This window comes from Aptenodytes forsteri, unplaced genomic scaffold (assembly GCF_000699145.1).
Source record: "Aptenodytes forsteri isolate BGI_AS27 unplaced genomic scaffold, ASM69914v1 Scaffold7, whole genome shotgun sequence".
In the NCBI taxonomy this organism is placed as follows: Eukaryota; Metazoa; Chordata; class Aves; order Sphenisciformes; family Spheniscidae; genus Aptenodytes; species Aptenodytes forsteri.
This window is the reverse complement of record NW_008795919.1, coordinates 2,450,809-2,472,437: the sequence shown is the minus strand read 5'-3', so window position 1 is coordinate 2,472,437 and position 21,629 is coordinate 2,450,809. Positions and strand designations below refer to the sequence as shown.

Genomic DNA, 21,629 nt, shown 5'->3' with positions numbered 1-21,629 from the left:
CTGGGGAAAGCTGGCCGGGGGGGCCGCTGCTCGGGGACTGGCTGGGCATCGGTTGGCGGGTGGTGAGAAATTGTACTGTGCATCACTTGCTTTGGGTATTATTATTATTACATTATTATTATTATTTTATTTCAATTATTAAACTGTTTTTATCTCAACCCACGAGTTTTTCTCACTTCTACTCTTCCAATTCTCTCCCCCATCCCACTGGTGGGGGGGCGGAATCAGTGAGCAGCTGTGTGGTACTCAGTTGCCGACTGAAGTTAAACCACGACATCTCTTTACCCTAGTTACTGTCTCTTACGTAAGACCACATTTGCCATCATCCACGTTCCTGCTGCCGGCACCTGCGGGTGGGAGCCGTCAGTCACTGAGGGCTGCTGAGCTGGGGCTCTGCCCACGCACGTCCCGGTGCCGGCACACTGGCAGGCAGGAACGCTCACGTTCAGAAGCAGCCCCGGAGAGCCCCTCCAGGTTGGCTGACATCTACTCATGAAACTTATTACAGAGCTCCCTTCATCCAACTGGAAAAAAACAAACCCAAGCATGAGTTTTCCATTAGGTACTCGCAGAGATTGCAGGCTGAGCGACTGCTGCTGCCACTAGACAGTTTAGCCGAGTTTCTCAGCACGGCACGTGTGTGTGCACATCTCCAGCGAGCGTCCAACACGCCCTGACAACCCGTCCCCAGAGCTTGGCAGCATCGTTCATCTCGTCTTCCAGGAATCCATCCCAGCGCTCACCTGTGCACTCTGGACTGGTCCCAGTCCACGTCCCGTTCACCGTGCAGTGCCTGCTCAGCACTCCTGTGGAGTAATAGCCTTCCCGGCACTGGTATATAATGGAACTGGAGAAAATCAAGCCATCGTTAAATATAACCCTCGCGTTGCTGGGGGTTCCTGGGTTTCCACAGGATATAACTAGAAAGCAAAATGGCAAAGTTAAAAAAAAAAAACAACCAAACAACAAAACCACAAATAACCCCCCCAAAACCAAAACCCAAGGCTTTCATCCTGCAATCGACTGTTCTCAATAAAAGTAAGATTAGTCGCAAAGCCCTTGGATCAGCTCAGACACAACAGGCTGCTCTCTGGAAAATCAGCTACACCAACCCAACAGGATCCCAAACACCACTCCCCAGCTCGGAGCAAGGGCTCCACCTTGCCAGACAGCACGTCCCAAGGCTGCGCGCAGCACCCCTGGCAGGGGATTGAAAAAAACTCCGTCCCTGCAGCCAGTCGGTCCCCGAAGCACCAGTCCTGCTCCTCTCCCGGGGGGATCCTGCAGTTCACCATCACAGCCAAGCCTGGGAGCAACCTCCTCCTGCCTGCTCCTCCAGGCTGAAGGAAGAACTTGTGTCCATTTTTTTGCGGGGCCTTACCCCAGCTCTCAATCTCACATCTGGTCCTACAGCTTAATGAAGCAGGTGGTGCCAAGCCTGGAGCCCCTCCATCTTCCAGGAGTTTGGGAGCCCGGACCTGAGCTTTGCCTCCAGCCCCTTCAGGAAGCCGACAACCTTGCAGACTTCAAAGGAATGAAAGCGGCAAGGGAGCCCGCTGCTCTCCCACTGTGGCATTGCTCACTGCCCAGCTATATCCAATGATGCTTTCAGAGGAGGGAGAATATTGTGGGAATACAATTATAGGTTTGTCAGCGTCCAAGTTTTATGTCTGAAGTACCTCAGCACCACAGCAATAAAAGGGCATCAGAGTGAATGGTGGTGCACAAAGCCCTGTCATGACAAAATAAGCACCTGCAATAATTGCACCCAGCCCTCATTTACTCTGAAATTACAGGACATGAAAGAAAATCACATGAATCAAGGAAAGGCTTAAACCCGCATGCTCCCAGCTCTTTGATAAGGAAATTCCTGGCTCCCACCCCTCCCCAGCGCGTGCCATGATCTCTGCAAGAGCATCAGTCTGTGCGTACACAGGTGTCCCGTCCCTGCCCTGGGACTCCTCCCCAGCACACACGCCACAGTATTGCCAGCCATCCTCCACGGGGAAATGCAACTTCAGGCCCCAGCAGGAAAGCAAGGAGCACAGGCCACCAACGCAAGGAGAGAAGTCTCCCTCTGCCTTGTTGCTTGGTTTGCTGACAGCCTGTTAACACCTGAGCTTGTTGGAGGCATATCTGTTTGACAGGAGGAAACTAATAACCATTCTGGACTGTGTGCACAGAAACTCTGCATGGCACTAAAATCATCTGAGGTGCGCTCTCGTTACAGATTTCTCATGCAGCCAACGTCTCTGTGATACACAGTGTCATTTCCAAGAGATGCTGGGATAAAAGTCAGATTCTATCAACTCAGAAAAAGCTCTAAATTACTATTTCACTGCCTGCCCATACATCAGCTGTTCTCTCCCGCCCAACCTCCTCCACCTATGCACGTGGCCAAACACACACAGATGACCCAAAAATTGTACTTTTGTGACTACAAGGAGACTCATGGATATGGTTTAGTCGCAGCGTGCATCAGTTGCGACCTGTATAGGTTAGATACAAAAGAAGCCATAAACGTAAGGATGAAAGGTTTAAACTTTTAAAATCATAATTTAAATATAAATAGCACCTAATCATGCAAGTGAGCAGTAAGTGGGTAAATAATTCCCTTTGGCTTCAGTGGGAGATGTAAAATAAATTAGGCCCCAAAAGAAAGCTGGTTTTTGAACAGGGTATAAATCCTAAAGACCCTGGAAGTCCCATAGTCGTACCCACTCACGCCTCCTTAAGAATCTCAAACCCAACCACCTTTAAACTGAAGTCAAAATTCAAGAAAATAACCTGAAAATCAGCTGCATCAGATGGGGATTTCTTAGAGTTGCTGCTTCTTTACCAGGGAAATATTTCAGGAGATGATGCTCAGTTGAAATGACTGATACGACAAGAAAGGTTTGAGTCTCTGCTGCAGCAAGGCGTGCAAGGGGTGCTGAGAGCCAGCTCGTCCCGCTCCTCTCGCCCGAGTCTCGGTTTCCAGCACATTGCAGAAGACATGACAGACAGGCGCAGGAGTCCAGACCCTTCACACCCCGATCAGCACGTGTCTCCCCGCCTGTGCCGAAGACCCAAGAGCCCCCACCCCTATAGTCTGCTCCGGCCCTGCAGACCGGCTGTACTGTGCTGCCAGGCTGAGGAGCACCGCAGGGCACTCCTACAACGCCAAACCCCACTGCTGCTTTTGAAACATTTCAAACATCCCTGGGACTTACAGATCATTATAGAACCCCCCACCTTGGGGTTTCTGGTTTTTTTTTCTTTATTAAAGTAAATTTTGTTCCTACAGTTATTTTTTTATGAACTCCTTTTTGAGCAAACGCCATGGAAAAGCTTGCTAAATGCAATTAACTCCACCCCCACCAAGTACTTGCACACCTCTAAAGCCTACCCACAGCACAACATTTGCCAAGCAGCTCCAGGCCAAGCAGTGGGATGGGGCGAGCTCAGCGTGGCAGGCTCCAAGCTCCACTAAAAATCTAACAGGAGATGGCACAGGGAGAACCAAACACTTAAAAATATGCCTCTGAGTCCTCCTGAGAACTCAGCTACTTGCCCTAAACCTGGGAGCTGTAAGCTCCTTTCAACGCTTTATTGCTTCCTCAGGTCTGCCGCGAAGTCAAGGGCACACTGCCTCACTCCCCTTGTTCCCTGCTAACTCTTACATCTGCACGTGGCTTCATCAAACATGAAGGGCTGCCGACTGGAGGGGTTTCGCAGCCAGCGGCTGGCTGCAGCGGGTGTGACAACAGGCTGCACGCGCTGGTGCTGCGACACTCTCCCCCAATTCCTCCTCCTAGAGAGGAACCAATTTTGATTTTTGAGGCTGCGTGCTGTGCGCGTGTGCTGGGGCGGCCCGCAAGCAGAGACAGCGGGGACTTCGGTGTCTGCCTTGACTCCTGATGACAGCCGGAGCTGCTCCCTGCGATCCCATTGTTGCTGGGAGGAGCTGGGAAGCTTCTGTACGCTACAGTGGCCTCTGCTATATAAAACATCACAAAGCTCAGAGGTGCTCCAAAGCTCAGCGATAATTAATTTGATTCCAATCCATGCATCCTTTTTCTGAAAAGCTTATTAAGCTTCCCCCCTTGCCTTCCTTTGCTTTTTCCTACATGTTTTACAGCGAGAAGCTGCTGGGAGAAAGGGATTTCTCTGGGTCCTGTTCAGGCGCTCAGCTCAGAGCCAGTGTAGCCGCACATGAAGTGAGTGATGCTCAGAGTATGGTCAGACAAGGCCACCGAGCTCCCCCCCCAACATGTACCACCATTAGCCAAAGCAGCAGCGTCCAGAGCAGGGCAAGGGGCAAGTGCTGCTACCTGTTATATGCTTTAAGTTCCCCCAGACCTGCACAGCAAATACCTCCCTGAACACCATGAGAGGGGCTTGTTTCAGGGCCTTTCTTTCAGCCGCTGCCAAGAGAAGGCACATTTCTGCAAGGAGCAGCAAGCCCTGCTCTTCAGAAACTGCAGCAAGGAAAAGCTGAGGGCTGATGACTGCTTTCAGTGCAGCTCTGACTATGCTCGAGGTGGCGCGTGAATACAGTGTCCTTTGCATGTTCCCCCTCCTCTGACGTAATCTTTATAACCGTCAGTCCTTCTTTTGGGCTCGGCTGCCATCTGACCACCCGGCTGAAACACTCTCCTAATGATGTCGACACATCAGGCAAAACCTCCTGCTGGAGTAAGACACAGCTGAGAGCCTTTGCAGTCTCAAAGCCTTTGCTTCAGGGCTGGTAATTTCCATGCTGTTTAATTTAACCAGTAACCCACAACCCACGTAACCATGCAGAGAGAGAGGAAAGAAAAAAAAAAGCAGCCTAGACCCGAATCCCAGCCCTGCCACCTCCCATGTCCTCAGTGGTCAAATGGGCACGAGACAAAACTCAGTTTCTTTTCCCAGTGTTATCTCTTAAAATAAACACATTTCTGTCTACTGAAACTGCCGAAGAGCAGCCAGAGCCCCATCTCATTTTGGACCCAGTTTTAATTCACCTGAAGAAACAATAAACATTATAAAAGCAAATATTCTGCTCAACTTCTAAGAGAAGGAAGAGGGAGTGTACAGCGTGGTACAGCTGATAAGCCCCCTCCTGCACTGCTCGTCAGTGAACACAGATGGGGCATCAGGAAGAGAGGAGAAAGAAGGAAAAAAGCATCTCAAATTTCATTTACACTTTAAAAACTCGCTGGAAATTAAAGCTAAATGAGGCCTGAAATCTGCAATTTTTAGAAAGCCAGGGAAGCTGCTGTTACTGGGGACAACAAAGCCAGAGCTACGTAAAACAGACTGAAGCAGGAGTCTCAGAAGGAATCCCTGCAATTAATTTAATTCCAAACCATTTGTACATTTTGGAAAAAAATCAATTGTGACTTCTACCTGCCTCCCTAATTCCTTTGGTTTTCTTAAAAATATTCTAGTGGGTAAACGGTACAAGCACTAAGAGCCGATGAGTTTCAAGGTGACCCTCTGCGGAGCCCAGTGGTCCCGTCTGCCACACACAACCCCTCTGTGGATCAGAGCTGTACTGGTCCCAGCGCAAGAAGACACCGATGGTCAAACATCAGCCCCCCTTGACTTCAAAGTCAAGCACATGCTTTGTAATTGAACCTATTATGGCAGCCTGCACTCTCTGAAATGGAGATAACAGCTCCTCTCTCCTTCCCTTCTATTTATGCTGTAGGATTTGCACGGTGTCCTCTGTACATCCCCGCACTTACGTGTTCCTTTGCAGCGGGCCCTCATCTCCTGCTGAATGGACTGAGACCCTCTGTGCTCATCTAGCAGCTAATCTGGAGAGCAATTTGCATTGGATTCCCTGGGCAGGCGAGTGCCGGTGACCTGTGAAGCCCCATCAGGCTTGACCTTGCTCAATTTTGGTGGCTGAGAGCAGCGAGCAAGTGGCTGAGTCAGAGAGCTAATGCACCGCGGAGGTGCCGAGCGGCTCCGCTGCCGTGCTGGAGCTTTTTCACATCAGCAGAGATACCCATTCCTTCCGAGCACCTGCCTGGGCACTCAGCTCTCATTTTCATCTGCCCTGAATTCAAACCCCAAATTAATCTCTCCCTTCCCTCTCCTATAAATACCTGTTCCAGAAAGTTGAATATAACACTCAAAGGGCAGTCAGAAGAACACCTTGAAGGGCTCGCAACTCGCCGCGAATACAAATGACAGAGACACAGCACACTGCTCATCACCGTAAATTACTTTCCTATATTGGCCAGTCAGCACTTAACATTAAATGACTGCATTATAGGCATAATGTTATTATTATTCATGAAGTATGAAAAAAAAAAATCTGCCAGGGATCCGTATTTTGGTGCCTCTGGAAGCTGCTGGGTTATTTATTCCGAGATTAATGAACGGCGCCTTTCCACCAAAAGAAAAAAAAACAGAAAATGAAAAAAACCAAGACCTGAGTGTGTCAATAACATGATTCAGTGTCTTTTCAATCAAGAGCTCCATCAATTTGGAATAAATTTCCAATTCATTTCCAAACTCTCTCTGAGCTTTTGGCTTTCAAATCAGCTGGAGAGCAGCACTTGCCCAGGTCTCCTTGCATTTGGTATCCTGCCTTGTTTTGGCTTTTGTTCTTTCCCCAATTGATTTTAAACACTTTTATAAAACAGTAGCAGTGAGCAGCACAGCTCAGAGAATCTGGATGGGGGTTTATTAGATTGGATTATAGGGTCTTACTTGATTCCTTCAAATTGAAAAATAAGGGGTTTGGGGTTTTCAAATACAAAAATATGCTTACTGGATTATAATTTGCATTTTGCGTTTCTGCTTAATGTAAATGACTCTTGCATGTGCCAGTTCCAGCTTTAATGGAGGTTTGAAGCTATTGACATTTCTCATTCTGCTGAATTTCCTCAACAAAGCAACACTGAATTAGTCAGTGGTCCTGGACCCACAGGTCTTACACAAACCGGGGCATCATCTACTTGGATGCTTGATGCAGACTATTGACATTTCTCATTCTGCTGAATTTCCTCAACAAAGCAACACTGAATTAGTCAGTGGTCCTGGACCCACAGGTCTTACACAAACCGGGGCATTTCTGATCATCTACTTGGATGCGTGATGCAGACCAAGAGAGATTCACCCCAGCAATTCTTGCAGCGAGCCTGTGAGCGACAGTCTCGGGGGGTGACTGGAGGTGAGGACCAGTTCCCAAAGGCTCTTCCTACTCTATACCTCAGTCTAGATGTTGGCGTGAACCTGAACAACCTGAAACCCTTTATACCACCATGCCGGTGCACCCTGCATAGCGGAGCAGAGCTGGGCACGCAAAAAGGTGATACTCATCCTCTAGCACTGAAAACCCCTTCTGTGAGATGTGACCTGCAGATGTTTGGAAAGGGGAGAATTGAGGCTCCTTGACATACACTCAGTATTTGGAGGAAATGCTGAACAAGAGTATTATTTCTCGCAGCACCAAACTGTCCCTGGCAACTAAGACAGAGGGGACGGGCTGGCTGGGCAGCTGTCCCTGCTGCGGTAATTCTGGGGACACGCACAGCAGGCTTGGCATGACGCAGGAGAGGATGCTGGGTTGGAAAAGTACCTTCACACTCTGGCTGCGTGCCGCTCCAGGAGCTGTTGGCTTGGCAGGTCCTCTCGGATGAACCCCGGAGCATGTAACCGGGCTCGCAGCTGAATCGGACCACGCTGCCTACATCAAAGTCATCTCCCAGCCCAATGCCATGAGAGGGGATCCCCGGGTCACCACACAGGCCCTGGCTGCCTCCTGTTAAGAATAGAGCACACTATCAGCAGAGTAAGCAAGTCGTGGGATTTGGCCCTTCTTCCCTCTCAACTGCACACGTTCAGAGGGCCAGCACGCAGATTTGGATCTTCTGGCTGACTCGGTTTAACTCTGACTAGCGGGGAAATTCCAGATGAAACGTCCCCTGACTCCAGGAGCCCACTGGTTTTAAGCTGGTTGCAAAATACGGCCAGAAGTCCTGAATCTCAAGATGAAGCCCTCACCAGCCGCAGCTGCTTTCCATGGCAGCTGCTCCAGCAGACAGCAGCTCGGTTGCCAGCATCAGTCATGTGAACAGTTTCCCTCCAAGCAGAAATTACGACATGCTCCAAGCCACCTCAGCATGCCCTATTGTGTTTGCAGAACAAGAAGCTGTTGGGTTCGGAGCACAGAGGCAGGAGGGATCCAGCTGAGAAACATCCGCTCGTACAAGTTGTGAACACTTCGAGCTGCCGGCTGTAAGTTAGGGGACAGGAGGAAGGGAGCAGCTGTAGCAGATTCCTTGCAGGGGTTCTCTGGAGCAGGCTGGAGAAATGCCCACCTCCTTACTGCCTGACACAGGCTCACACCGTGTGTACGCCTGTTCTTGGCTTTCTCCGCTAATGATCTGTGTAAACACATCCACCCCCAAGCCAGGAAAGACTATTTCACTCCTGCAGCTAGCAATGAAGTTCCCGATTCCGGGGCCTTCTGTGCTTTGCTGCAGGTACAGCCTTTGCAGTGTAATATAAAACATAATGAGCATATTCATCTTCCAGGGAACGTACTTGCTTATAAAGAGAAGGGGGAGAATGCTCCAGGTTCAGCATTTTCTTTCACGTAACGACATATCGAAGTCTTTTCTTTCATCTTGCAAAAACTGCTGTCACACTGTAGGGATTGCACACAATGGAGAACCTTTGGCAGGAGATGATCTGAGCTGTATTCTGCCTCTTCACTGCTTTTGTAACTGTACTGCCTGAGTTTGGTGTAAAAGAGGAGTCTCTCCCCAAGCCCTTGGGTGGAAATCATGGTTCTGAGGTACTGGTCATTCACCCGGCCCCAAATCAGAGAGGGCCTGTCATCCAAGTTGCAGGAGACTGGATAGCTGAGACACAGTGATTTTCAGAGTCCTCCACAACCTCCCTCTGTAGCACATGCATTTCTCCAGCTCAGCAAAGCACATCAGGCTGCCCCCTCGCAGGATAAAAAGGGGTAGTGGAGGATGGGACTGCCCCATCCCCTCCTTCCCGAAGCCCACCTCACCTGAGCAGTGCGGCAGGGAGCCGCTCCAGCGCCCGTCGAGCTGGCACATGCGAGTGGAGTTGCCTATCAGAGTCTGCTTCCCGAGGCAGCTGTACCGGACCACGGAGCCAACGGTGTACTTGTCACCCAAGATCTGAGCGTGGGGTGGGGAGCCGGGATGGCCACAAGAGACCACTGCAAGAGACAGATGCAACAGCTTCAACCACGAGGGAACTGCCTGTGATGCTCGTTCGAAGGCAGATGCAGCAGGTACACAGCAAAGTACCGCATGTTTGAGGTTGCTGCACAGGACCTTGGCAGCTTAAACCTACTCGTCCGCCCCGGAGCCCATCAAACGCCTGGTGGCTCACATCATGGTGCAGGTGTGGCATAGCAAACCTTGTATCGGTCGTCTTCTGAGGGACATGAGCTCATCCTGTAAGAACTGCCACGGGTTTGTGCATAAATGCCTAGTCTTGACACTGACAGGCATTTTGCAAGTTCTTTGGAAAACTCATCCCTTCTTAAACATGAATATGTCCATGCACACCCTCACCCCCACCCACCCCCGGCAGCACCAGGTCCTGCGACAGAGCTGCAATCGATGTCGTGTCACACCTGAGCAAATTATCCTGGCAGATTCTGGGCACTGCTCACTCGACCATTGCTAGTAAAAACCAACTGCTAACAATAATTAATAGGTTTACTTTAGCTTAGCAATCAGAGTGGAGACAGGGAGGCTGTTGACAAATACACTGACAGATCTAGGGGCTATTAGACAGGTTTGGATGAGGATGTTCAGCGTAAAGACCATGCACCACTGTTTCTGAAGGAAAGCATCCGTAACGGATATCTTATCTCCATCTGCTAGAGTCTAAAAATACCAATACTGGCATTAGGTAGAAAACATGATGTATGTTTCAATAAAAAGGAGAGCACGGGTATGTTTGGGCACGTGGGCGTTGAAATATACTGGTGCAGAGCTGTGACTAAAACCAAGGACACTTTGCAAGGAAATGAGTTTGATAGTTAATACTTAAACTCACACTGTAACTAACAATTTAATAACAGATACTCCAGCAGACTCAGCTAAGCTTAAAACCTGTGGCGGTATTGAGGTTTTTAAAGGATTTATGTACACAGTGTGAAGACTGTTTTTTCTCATGCATTAGGCTCTGCTCCCGTGTGCTTTACTTATTGGACTCGCTCCCCCACCCCTCAAAGGGGATCAACTCTGTTTTACTCCCTCCTCAGAAACAGGCATGAGACAATATTTGCAACTTGTCTGGCATCAACCTTCTTAATTTAGGTTTTGGAAAGCACCTAGTAATTTTAGGTACCCAGCTATAAACACTTTAAAGGGGTATGGGTTTCAGCACTGAGCACATCTTAAGTTCAACACACAGCAAAGACATGCAAAAATCTCTTACTCTTTTTTTCTTTAAACTATTAAGCCCATGGCTCCAGATAATCAGTTGTAAAACTGACCTGAGTTTCCAGTTTTGAGAATGCCCAACAATCCTCCAAGTCAATGGATGCTCAACATTTTAAGGAAGCAGATCACCTTTACTTAGCTGGAAAGCTGTGGACTGAGGGAGCCTGGGATATTAGGCTCCCAGGTTTTAAAAGGCAACTACCCTCTCGGAGCCCCTGCGGCTGCGGTAACACACAGTTATCATTCGTCAGCTCCCCACAGCCTGTGCGGGGTGCTGCAAATGTGAGAAGATGGCATGCTGCTAACAAAAGGAAAGGAAAATGTGCCCAAAACTACTTTGTATGACTAGGTGTTGAAGGATAACACAAGAAAAAAAAGAAACAATCATGGCTTTGGAACAGCTCAGCCCATTCGAACTTAAGGAGCTCCATTTCTGACTGCTTTAGCGATTCGTTACGCCAGGTAACAGGAGATGGCAGCTGCTTTAGTCTCCAAAAGGACATACTAGCTGTGCTGGGGGATGGTCTGCCAGGGGTCTGCTCCTGCCTCTGCCACTAGCTCACTGGGCAGCCCTACGTCAACTCTCAATCCACTTCGGACCTTGGTTTCCCCCAATGTAAGACAGGGACACCACCACTGACATCTTTCATACAACGCATGGAGATCTCCTGGACTAGGTATTACTACCACAGCACGTGACCACCAGTAGTATTTTCTGTCTTTCTACACTACTGGAAATACTCGTTAAGCCAAACCATCACCCAGAACCTCCCAATTCTCTCTGCAAACCACAGCGGCAGAAAGGGCCAGGATACTGTAAGAAAGGGCGGAAAATGTAGAGCAAGGGTCAGGAAGCAAATCCTCTTTAGCACCTGCATCGCAGCAGAACAAAGGCTGCATTTATTTCACCGTCGCACTGTCATTTCCCTCCCTCAAAGCCGCGGGGATGAGTGGGTGTATGAAAACTCAGCCATGCCTGAGCGGTGCTAAATATGCTCTGTCCTCAGTCAGGCTAATTGCACGCTGCTTCCTATGAAGATCTGCGCTGCAGAAGTTCTGCTGCCCTTCTCCACCTGCAATACTTTTGCTGGAGCTGCATGGAACCAGTAAAACTCAGCAGGAGCTGCCCCCCTGCAGAGGGAAACCATCTCTGTCTAACAGGATTTCTCTCCGCAGACCACCTATTTTCCTTCTGTGGGCAGGATCTAGAGGCCAGTGAAGCTGATGGAACGACTCCCATGGATTACAAAGGGCTTTGGATCCAGACTTTTTACAGGACCATTCAGCTAAGCAACAGAGAACTACATGGGATGAAAGCCTGTGGTGGATGGGTATTATTCTGAAGAACTTACAAAGACACTGTGGGAGGGCACGGTCCCAAGTGCCATCCCCCTGACAGGTAAGGACATGTGTACCCAATAAGTAATATCCATGGCTGCACTGATACGAGACAGTTGTTCCAAAGCTGAATCTGTGAGGACCACTTGGCTGCACTTGACGGATGCTGTTTTCCAGGTGCCCAGGGTCAGTACAGTTTACAACTGCAAACAAACAAACAAAAAAATACAAAACAAAGGGTGTAACAAAGAACAAAGGCTTCTCCAAAAATGAGTGGGAAAAGGGGAAAAAATCGCAAATCGCATATTCTACAATTGAAGGTTTGGGGGTTTTTTGTCCTTTTTTTTAAAAAAAGATTCTTTGGGGCAGAAATAGAAAAAATCCTTATTAAAAGGAAAAAGAGAGTAGAGGCAATCCTGCAGGCTCTCGCCCTGCCACGCGAGGCTCAGCAGCAGAGCCTCGCTCTCTGGCCCCAAACTGGGACTTACATTAGCCAGTTGAGAATAACCGATTTCTTGACCAACACAGCAACAGTATCGACAGAGATACTGGATTAAGGGAGTACAGAGGAAGGGAATGCAGGGAGAGGAGGGAATTTGATAAGTGAACTTGAGTGCTAATACCAATGGAAGGAGGGCCAATACCAAAGGAGAAAGGGCTCTGCACAAAGACTGTGGCGTTTGCTTTGAGTAAACTGGTCTAGGGCTACCAGGATGACCTCTGCTAAGGGTCTGGCCTGATATTTTCTTGTATCCTCCCCACTTACAACACATACTTCAATGTCTTGGAGGATGCAGGGCTGGGCAGGGTCCACTAACAGCTTTGAGTGAAGCCCAAGGGAAAATCAGGTTTGTTGCGTGAGATTTACACAGCCCTCAGTGCTCAAACATCACTTGTACGTTCCTGAGGAACTGCAAAATTTGTTTTACATCAATTTATGACAGCATCAACCTGGATTTTAGGAACCCAGAGAAACCAACGAGGAAGGCACAGACAAGTCCCATTTGCCTAGACCGGGGTGGAGGCAGACGACTTACCGCGGCAGGTGGGCAGGGTGCTGCTCCACTGTCCGTTGGCCAAGCACTGGGACTGCGATGCTCCTTCCAGGCGGTACCCAGTGTTGCACGCAAACTTGGCCACATCATTCAGATTGAACTGGCTCCCTTGGGTCAAGCCATTGGCAGGGTTGCCAGGGTGGCCGCAAGTGATAGCTACAATTAGAAATTGGAGATGTTACTTTTTTCCTGGAGGAAAGTGGATTATCCATTGGAAAAAAGTTCCCAAGGAAGGAGACCATAAAAAAACCCCACATCAACCCTGAAACCCACACCGACTTCAAAGATTTGTGGCCAGCCCTGTTGAAATACTGAATCAAGTTGAGAGCATGGTACCTTTGTTCATTTTACTGGCATAAGAAATTCTCTGAACCGCTCTCTAAGCAGCTGAGTGCCAGCATCCTACTGATTTATACTGTAAATCCCTAGAGCTCCTCATCAAAAATCCCAGCTACTGCTACTAATCTATTGCCTTACATTACCCTGGGCATCACACACAGAGTCATGAAACCTGATGTTTTCCTCCCTCTCCCTGGTGTAAGTCAGATGTATGCCCACTGCAGTATGAAGTTACACCTGGAGGGATAGTTAAAAGAGAGAAAAAATATGAGAAAAATCAGGTTTCTAGCATATGGCTTAGAAAGCTTAAATCTTCCTGCTTTAAGTTTGAAAAACTTTGGGAGAAAACCTTTATTTCTAAATCCCCGTAATGAGGATTTTTGTGTAGTTCTTGTTCCTGGGGCTGACGTTAGCTTGGGCCAGCGATGAGGTAAAGGGCTAAAGGGTCCTGGTCTGAGCCACTCCGACAATGCCCAGGGAAGGTGCAGAGGCAAAGGCTGGAGCAGCAGTAAGCACACACAATACTGAAATTCAAAGTGCTTTTGCCTGGGCCACTCTGCTGGCACCTCGGCAGAGGTGGGCGATACAGGGAGGGTTCAGCCCCTGCTGTGAGCGAAGCCTGGAGACCTTTGCTTCGAGCACAGCAGCGAGTTCCACTGCGCAGAAGAAACGTCAGGATACGCCATACAGAGATTTTTAGCTGCTTAAGGAATGCGACATCTTCCGACGGCTGAGGACAAAGCAATATTGATTATTGCCATGCTGAAACAGGGTAATGGTCCATCAGTAAAAGTGCAGCAGTTTAGCTGTATAGCTGCCAAAGCCAGAAGCTAGAGGGGAAGATGAAATTCCCACAGAAATCCATAACACATTGACTGCCAGCGCTGGACTATACCACAGGGATGGGAATTTATTCCTTATGCAAGCTGGTGACAGATACAGGTCTAAAAAATATGAAGCAAGATAGCCTTTCAGTGCTGCAGGAAGCAGATGTCAGATTCTCTGAGGTACTTCTGAATATGTTTTGAAACAGGTGATGGATTCTGTCCCAGAAAAAAAAAAAGGCTCCCTGAAGTTGGCATGGATCAAAAAGACCCATTCGCACAGAGGAAGCAACTGCAGCAGGTTTAAAGAGAAAATATCAGGACAGTAGGAAATTATAATGTGCTAACACACACACAGTGCCCTGAGCTTCTTCAGAAGCAATAAAGCCTCAAGGCATCTAATTTCAGAGCCCAACAGTGCTCTGCTTTAATGACATCAAATTTATGTTATCCATAAGGTCTAATGTAGTGTAATAACTTCAGGGCCAACTTCTGCACATGAGACACCTTTACAGATCTCCGCACAAAAGCTTGGTGGGCTTTCAGGTGCCAGAGTCAGAAGCTGGCACAAAGCAGAGCCAAACAAAGGCGCTGCATAGGAACCAGCCCTGTACTGGTTCAGTAGTCAGAAGACAGATACAGACGAGCAACGTTCATCTGCTTTGTCCTAACGGGTTTGGTCCCTCCCAAAAGAAACAAGATGAGCCATGAAAATGGATGTTTAGAAAATCCTGCATTTCCATACATCTGCCTGACAGCAGGAAGACCTCTATCAATGATTTCTTTGTCCAAGGTTAGTATGTATATACTTGGCAGGTAAAAGTGAATGAAAGCTTTTTCAACAGAGCATCCTCAGACACAAGAGTAATTCAAATCTACCTACAGACCCACAGCCAGCCTTTCCAGTAATTCTTTTCCTAAAAAGCTCATGCAGAATCCTAGACATCCTCCAAATTTTGGAGTTTCTGCTAACCTTGACAACTTAAGTCTGCTTTTTATCTTTAGGCTGGAATCTGCATATTCATTGATTTATAGGTCATTCCTTACTTCCTATCTCGCTGTTATTATTGTGCCTCAGCACATAAAGCTCTAAACCAGACAGGAGAGATTGGAAGCAAACAACTGGAGAATCATGATATGAAATACATAGATTGCACTGTCCATTGATAAGAAGATGCTTAAACTTATTAACACCTTAGAACTCTAGAGACTTACTTAATTAGCTTATTTACTGGAAAGATAAATGAGCAGGTTGTACAAGGTGACTTGTGAATGTGGATCAGAGGAGGAGAGAGACTGACTTTATTCTGGCACAGAGCACGGGTCTCAAAGACAGTGAGAACTGTGGTGTGCTTGGTGGGGCTATGGCTGCCTTTAACCGCCCCACACCCCGATAAAGGGTGGTCTCCTCAGAAACCACACCTTCAACTGGGCTCATCCATTAGCAATTCAGCATATGAAAACCACCAAAGAAACGTGGAATTTACAAAGCAGAGGGAAGAAGCAAAGCAGCCAGAATTGCAGCGCTGCCACTCCTGCCACACCTCAGCTCTCTCCTACGTGAACCCCAGGAGCGCTTGTGCAGCAGACTCGCTGCGTGCGTGCAAAGCAACTGTAGGCAGCCTGGATGTGTGAACTCTCAATGGTCTTTACATGTGCTCTTGTCCTCTGACCATCACCAGGGCTAAAGAAATCTGACAACATACTTACGCACACAGACAGGCGTCTTCCCAGACCAGTGGTGATCCTGCTGGCAGATCCGCACTGACATCCCGATTAGGCGGAAGCCGGGGTTGCACTGATAAACCACGCTGCCACGATAGTTGTAGTTCTCCCCGTTGATCTGCCCATTGACGATGGGACTGGGAACACCGCAGTGCCCCGCTGCAGGAGGGAGACGAGGAGAATCACCGAGAGCTCGCGCCTGCCCCTACTGAAGGCATCGCACACCACCCTGACTCTCTGGGTGGACCTGAACTCGAGTCTCTGCAGTCATAAATAAAACCAGAGCTGCAGTAAAAACAACATATCATATTTAAAGCTCTCCTCTCCAATCTCAAAACACCTCACATCTACTGAGCGGCAAGGAATCAAAGTCTGCTTCCTTTTTATATCTACTTAAAACCCTACAGCTTCAGTAGCACTGAGTCCTTGCTTGGGTTCTTTCCTGAATCAGTATCTAAAATTCCTATTCCCTCCCGAAACGCAACCAGGACTCTCTCCCCACCACATCACGGATACTCCACACCTACCCAGGCATCTCACTTCTGCTCCACTCCAGAGTCCGTTGGCCATGCACTCCCGCACACGGGACCCTACCAGGGTGTAGCCGGTGTTGCAGGAGAAGATGGCCGTGGCCCCATAGCTGGTCAGCGTGCCGATCTTGTTCCCGTTAGGTGGAGTCGGCAGGTCTCCGCATGAGATAACTAAAAGAGATCCCAAAGTACAGTAAGTGAGAACAGGCAGGGAAATGGGTTTTTTAAAGAAATGCGCTCAGTGACGCTTACCACCACACGTTATTATTGAAGTCAGAAATGAGTAGGAAAGATTATTAAATAGTTATGTGGATAATAACAATGATTCAGTCGTGTTACATGAGATGACAAATGTAAGTGCTATTAATATTTATGCTTCAGGACACAAGGGAAGTACTAAAGATAAGACTGGCTAGGAAGAAACTATAGAAGTTTTTCACACGGGAAGTTTTTAACACAGGAATATTTCTATTATTAACCCATTGCTAGATACAGCCGGGAAGCCTGACTTCCAGAAAAGCCATAAAATGGCACAAGATTTCCAATTAGAAAGTGACACCCAGCTTTTTCTCACACAGTGACTTCCAGGTCAGAGCTGACATCTAAAGATCAGACCCACAGAAGACACCCAGCCGAAAGCCTGGTTTGGAGGGTGCAGCTGGAGCCTGGCCAGGAGCCCTTGCCAATGCAGCTCCCAGCCACAGACTTCAGCTCTTTATTTTATCTGCCTTAAAGATCTGCAAACCCTCTGGAGCTCTCGCACTCATCAAGAAATCAAGAGACTCACGCTGGGTGCTTCTGACCTTAGTGCATTGCCAAGATCTTGTCATTTGAATTTAGGTGGCAATAACGCTGAAGAAATAAAACGAGGTCAGGCTCACGCTCCTGGATCTGGCTGAAGAGCTAGCAGGGGTAAAACTACATCTGTCACCAAAGTCGGCAGTTGCATCTCTAGAAACAAAGGGAGGCAGGAGGGAAGGGAAAGCTGCCATTCTGAAGGAGAATTTTTCTGTCTCTACCTGCACTTAGAGAGAAAAAAACCTCCACCTTTGACAAAAGAAAAGATCCAAAGCACAGCAGTCATGTCAGAACTGACTGAGCTGCTTGTTTGCCAAGAGCGTTTTTGATTTACAGGTGACACTGTTACCCTTGTAAACTTGGCATTTGCATAAAATTGGAAGAGGTTAGGTTTTAAATCAGAATTTTTTATTTTCTTTCTTAAAAGCAAACTTCAGAGCATCTGGCACCAGCGACAGCTAAGCTGCTGGGACCTGACAGCAACAGATGAGCTAACGTGCTTGAGTTCTTGCAGAACTGTTTAGATTAAACCAAGAATCAGATCAACAGATGACCTCTCCCCTGCATACAAACTCTCTTCTGCCAGAGCAGTTCTGCAGCTGCGCTCTCAGATGCTGCCGAGAGCGGCCAGGGCTGTGGTGCGTTTACATTCCAACAGCAGAGCTTGCACACCCACCAAATGGAAACCAGAAATCCAATTCCCTGCAAGACATCCCGTGAAGCTGGCCTGCCCCGGCACGGCTCCCGAGCTTCACTGCTCTTACTTTTACAGGTCGGCATCGGTTCGCCTATGCTCCACTTCCCGTTGGCTTGGCACTTGATGACCCGCTGGCCCGTGTAGTAGTACCCAGGGTCACAGATGAGCATTAGCTGGGCGTTGTAGTGGTACTGGATCTCGTAGGTCAGCCGCCACCGGCCATGCTCAACTGCAATGCTGTTGATATCGGGACAGGTGACAGCTAAAAACCAGATGCGGTGAGTCAGGAAAAAGAAATGAGACAGAAAGACGTTAATAGGTGTTTAACTTCAGGGCACTTCAGGGCATTTTGGCAAGTGTGCTGGCTTTTTAACAACTTATTAGCATCTCTCTTACAGGTGGGAAACCAAGACACCATGAGAGGGTACGTCAGAGCCAAGTTATGCAGGATTAGAAAGCTGGTGTCCTAAAAACCGCACCCATGAGGCAAAGCTGTCCATGCTAGAGCAGGAAGACGTTACTGAAGGGACTTCCAAAATTCCCTGTGGGACCGCACCGGCTGCAAACACTCACCCACACACTGCGGGGGCTGGTTGCCGTTACTCCACTGCCCTGCCTGCAGGCATTCTGTGCTGGGTTCCTCCCCGGGCTGCAGCTGGAAGCCCTGGTTGCAATGGTACATGGCTTTCGTACCCACTGTATACTCCTTGCCAAAGACAACTCCGTTCTTTGGGGCTCTGGGAACTCCACAGGAGAGAGCTGGGAAGGAGAAGGGGAAAAAAAACAGCCGAGAAATCAGTCAGCTTCCAATTTTATCATGGATTTGTGATAAGTGAGCTGAAAGCCCAGGTCCCAAGTTCTCCTATTTACAAAAGCTCCAGCCCGCTGTTCAACCCCAGAATGCCTGCAGCGAATGCCCACTTTCAGAGAGGATCAGATTTTCAAGTCCTGTCTATCAGCACGGTAATAGCAAAGCCAACGTTGAATACCAATTTCTACTGGGAGAGACTCTGGCTTGTGCTTTCTATAGTATCTGTAACACAAAACGCATCCACACACTATTCAAAAGTTTTCACACAGAAATAAAGATTTTGATAGCAATTAACGTTTTGTACTTACATCCCACAGCAGCAACAACCCAAAACCCCTTTCCAACAGCACTTCTGGATTACATAAGGCAGCAAATTGTATAGTCATGTTGTGGCAGAAAGAAGGCTAAATTTAGCATTACAGCTGAGAAGGTAAGGGGGTGAATTCAGGGAAAAAACTGATAAGCAGGCACAATGCCAAATGGCTGCTCAAGATGGCAGCGCTTCGGAGAAGATGCTCTGCACCACTCCTGCCGAGATCCTCAGTTCTGTGGCCAGGAGAGTGGCCAAACAGGGCAGAAAGGGGACAGGCAGGTCACAAATACAAGCAACAGCCAAATACAGACAGACCAGAATTATGTTCATTTATGCTGCAAGAGTTTTGCAAGACATGACAAGCCCTGTTACCCTCTTCCCTACCGCTGGGAAAACCAGCGCTGGGAGCCTGTCACTCAAATCTGTTTTTTTTCCTCTATCAGCATTCAGAAGAGCTGGGAAACCAAACCCAGACCTGCGTCCAAAACCACCATGCAGGTTCCCACCCCTCTCTGAGTCTTGGCTCTGGGGGAAGCCCATCTCGTTCGGGCTGGAGATGCACAGCCCATCTGCCTGGAAAGGCACGGGATGACAAGGGGGAAGAGCAGCCTCGGACCTGTAAAGCTGCCATTGCGAGACCACCAGCCAGCGGGGCTGCCAACGGCCTCTGCGGGGCACTGAGATGAGCAGAGCCTGTTAACAAGCACTGATTTGGAGGCCAACACCTAACCCAAACAATTGTCTGCATTTTAAAAATGCTCTAAAGGAAATCCATTCCTTCCTGGAGTAGCCTGAGCTGCTCCCACTCAGCTAATGCACGAACTGGAGACTGAGCCTGTGTCTCCTGAGCCACATGCTGATACTTCAACACACGTTCACCTTCCTGTTATTCCCTGTGCACACAAATGAGGGCTAGAAAATCAGCAACCTTAGAAAAGTCACCTTCTGGTGACATGGACCCCACTGAGCGCTGAAAGGAGAGACCAAACTTACTGTGTACAGCATCAGCACAACCACTGGAGCTTTCTACCGCTCAAGGTCCAAGATGCTTTTATCCCACTACTGCTATATGAGTCGGCCAGAGCCCCAGCCTGGAGCACAATTACACAGCACCTTGCAGATGCTGGTGTTGCTAATAGGTGTGAGTAATTCAGCAGGCTCATATTAGCACGATCAGGCATATCCCTGGTTGAAATGATAATCACACGTATGTCACTTCATCGAGCTAAGGAGCTTGGCGAATCTTTCTGCAAGGCTGGGTGTCTAGACAAGCAGCCACGCTGAATACCAATTTCATTCTGAGGCAGAAGAAGAGGGGACCTGTAAAGTCCTACCCTTCCACTTCCACCCGGCAGTTCTCTTATTATTACTTTCTGATGTTGCATCCAACCAAAGAGGCTGGTGAGAAACCTGACCCCCTTCCTGTGCCACTGCCCCCAGCAAAGCCTTCTCCTTTCTCTGTTCAATTCTCTTCTGCAGTCTGATGCTTCACCAAAACTCATCACCTCTATTTGCCACCAGGAAACCGAGGCACAGGGAGGGACACCGGAGTGAACAGAGACCAGGGCCAGCTGTTCTCCAGGTCAGGGAGGCTGAGCTGCCACTTGCCTTCGTTTCTCTGCACAAGGGAAGGATGACTTACTGCTGCCTAAGTCCTGCCTCCTGGCAAGTTCCCTCTGTCTGCCTCTCAAGTGGTTTGTTTGATCATTTCGAGTCTTTCCATTACATAAGCCCTGCCCCGATACAAAAGTTAGCAATAATACGGCGCTTCTGGGCCAGACACAGTTAACTAAAAATGTCATTAAGCCACCAGAAATAATAAAAAAATGTAACCCTCTTCACCTGCAGATGGTCAGGCTACAACACGAAGAAGATCGGACAGGGAGAGCCAACTGGGGCTGCGATCCCTGCTGCACCGAGTGGGCTCCGGTGCCCTGTACCCGTGGGCAGGATCCTTCCTTCCCTGCAAATCCAGCATCCTTGAGCAGAATGTCATATTAGTAAGTTTTTATTTACAGAGCCCTGCACGAAGCAGAGAAGCTTGATTTTTGGGGTGGCAATAAACTTGCCATCTGCTCCAAAGAGCATTTCTGAGGCTCAAATTGCAGGCACTGCAATCCACCAGAATCAGAGACAACAAAAGAGAGCAGCTGTTCCAGGGGAAAGCAAACCAGCATTTGGCTTGGAGAGACCCACAGAGAGCACGGTCCAGGGAAAAAGGAGAAGGAGCACTTATAGGGGTTCAAAGGTACAAAAACTCTGTCTGCAGGAAGATGATGTGCTAGGAAAAGGGACAGAGGGTATGAAAGTAAATCTGCAGCTGGGATTCCAAAAACAAAGCAACTTAAAAATACGCGAGACAGAAAAAGGCATATTAGATCATCTTGTGTTCTCCCCCATTGTGCCAACGCAAGATTGTTCCCTGCAGAATATTCTCTGCTGCTTCCATAAATGTCAGCTAGGACGGAGCACGCAGTAAAGATTATTCAGAAGGGATCGGGAAGGGGAAGAGGATTATGCGCTGGCAGAAAGGAGCTGTGGGAAGTGTCATTTGTTAACTAGACCATGTGTTTACGGGCACCCCAGTTCTCCTCCTCCTGACACAGCTGATTGTGTGAGCAATTTATGCAGTGTTATGGATCGAGTTCCCAAACCTCTGCCATGTGGTCCTGGCCACCAGAAAGGATGAGAAATTGAGTACAGACCAAAACAAAAGGTTGCCAGTTGGCTTTGCGAGCAATGTGAGGGGGGGGGGGGGGGGAAAAAAAAAAAGGGGGG

The 21,629-nt window shown here is 48.5% G+C and overlaps 1 protein-coding gene across 1 annotated transcript in view; it reads right to left on the bottom strand.

The window, feature by feature from the left end:
- The window catches only part of CSMD2 (CUB and Sushi multiple domains 2), a 310,684-nt gene that overhangs the window by 16,133 nt on the left and 272,922 nt on the right, over window positions 1-21,629 (bottom strand). The window contains exons 50-58 of the mRNA XM_009284828.2: window positions 18,301-18,486; window positions 17,795-17,989; window positions 16,230-16,403; window positions 15,688-15,861; window positions 12,797-12,970; window positions 11,774-11,962; window positions 9,008-9,181; window positions 7,562-7,744; window positions 744-920 (exon numbers count right to left, since the gene is read on the bottom strand). Of these exons, the coding sequence (XP_009283103.2) occupies window positions 744-920; window positions 7,562-7,744; window positions 9,008-9,181; window positions 11,774-11,962; window positions 12,797-12,970; window positions 15,688-15,861; window positions 16,230-16,403; window positions 17,795-17,989; window positions 18,301-18,486 (1,626 nt within the window). The remainder of the gene's footprint in view (window positions 1-743; window positions 921-7,561; window positions 7,745-9,007; window positions 9,182-11,773; window positions 11,963-12,796; window positions 12,971-15,687; window positions 15,862-16,229; window positions 16,404-17,794; window positions 17,990-18,300; window positions 18,487-21,629) is intronic.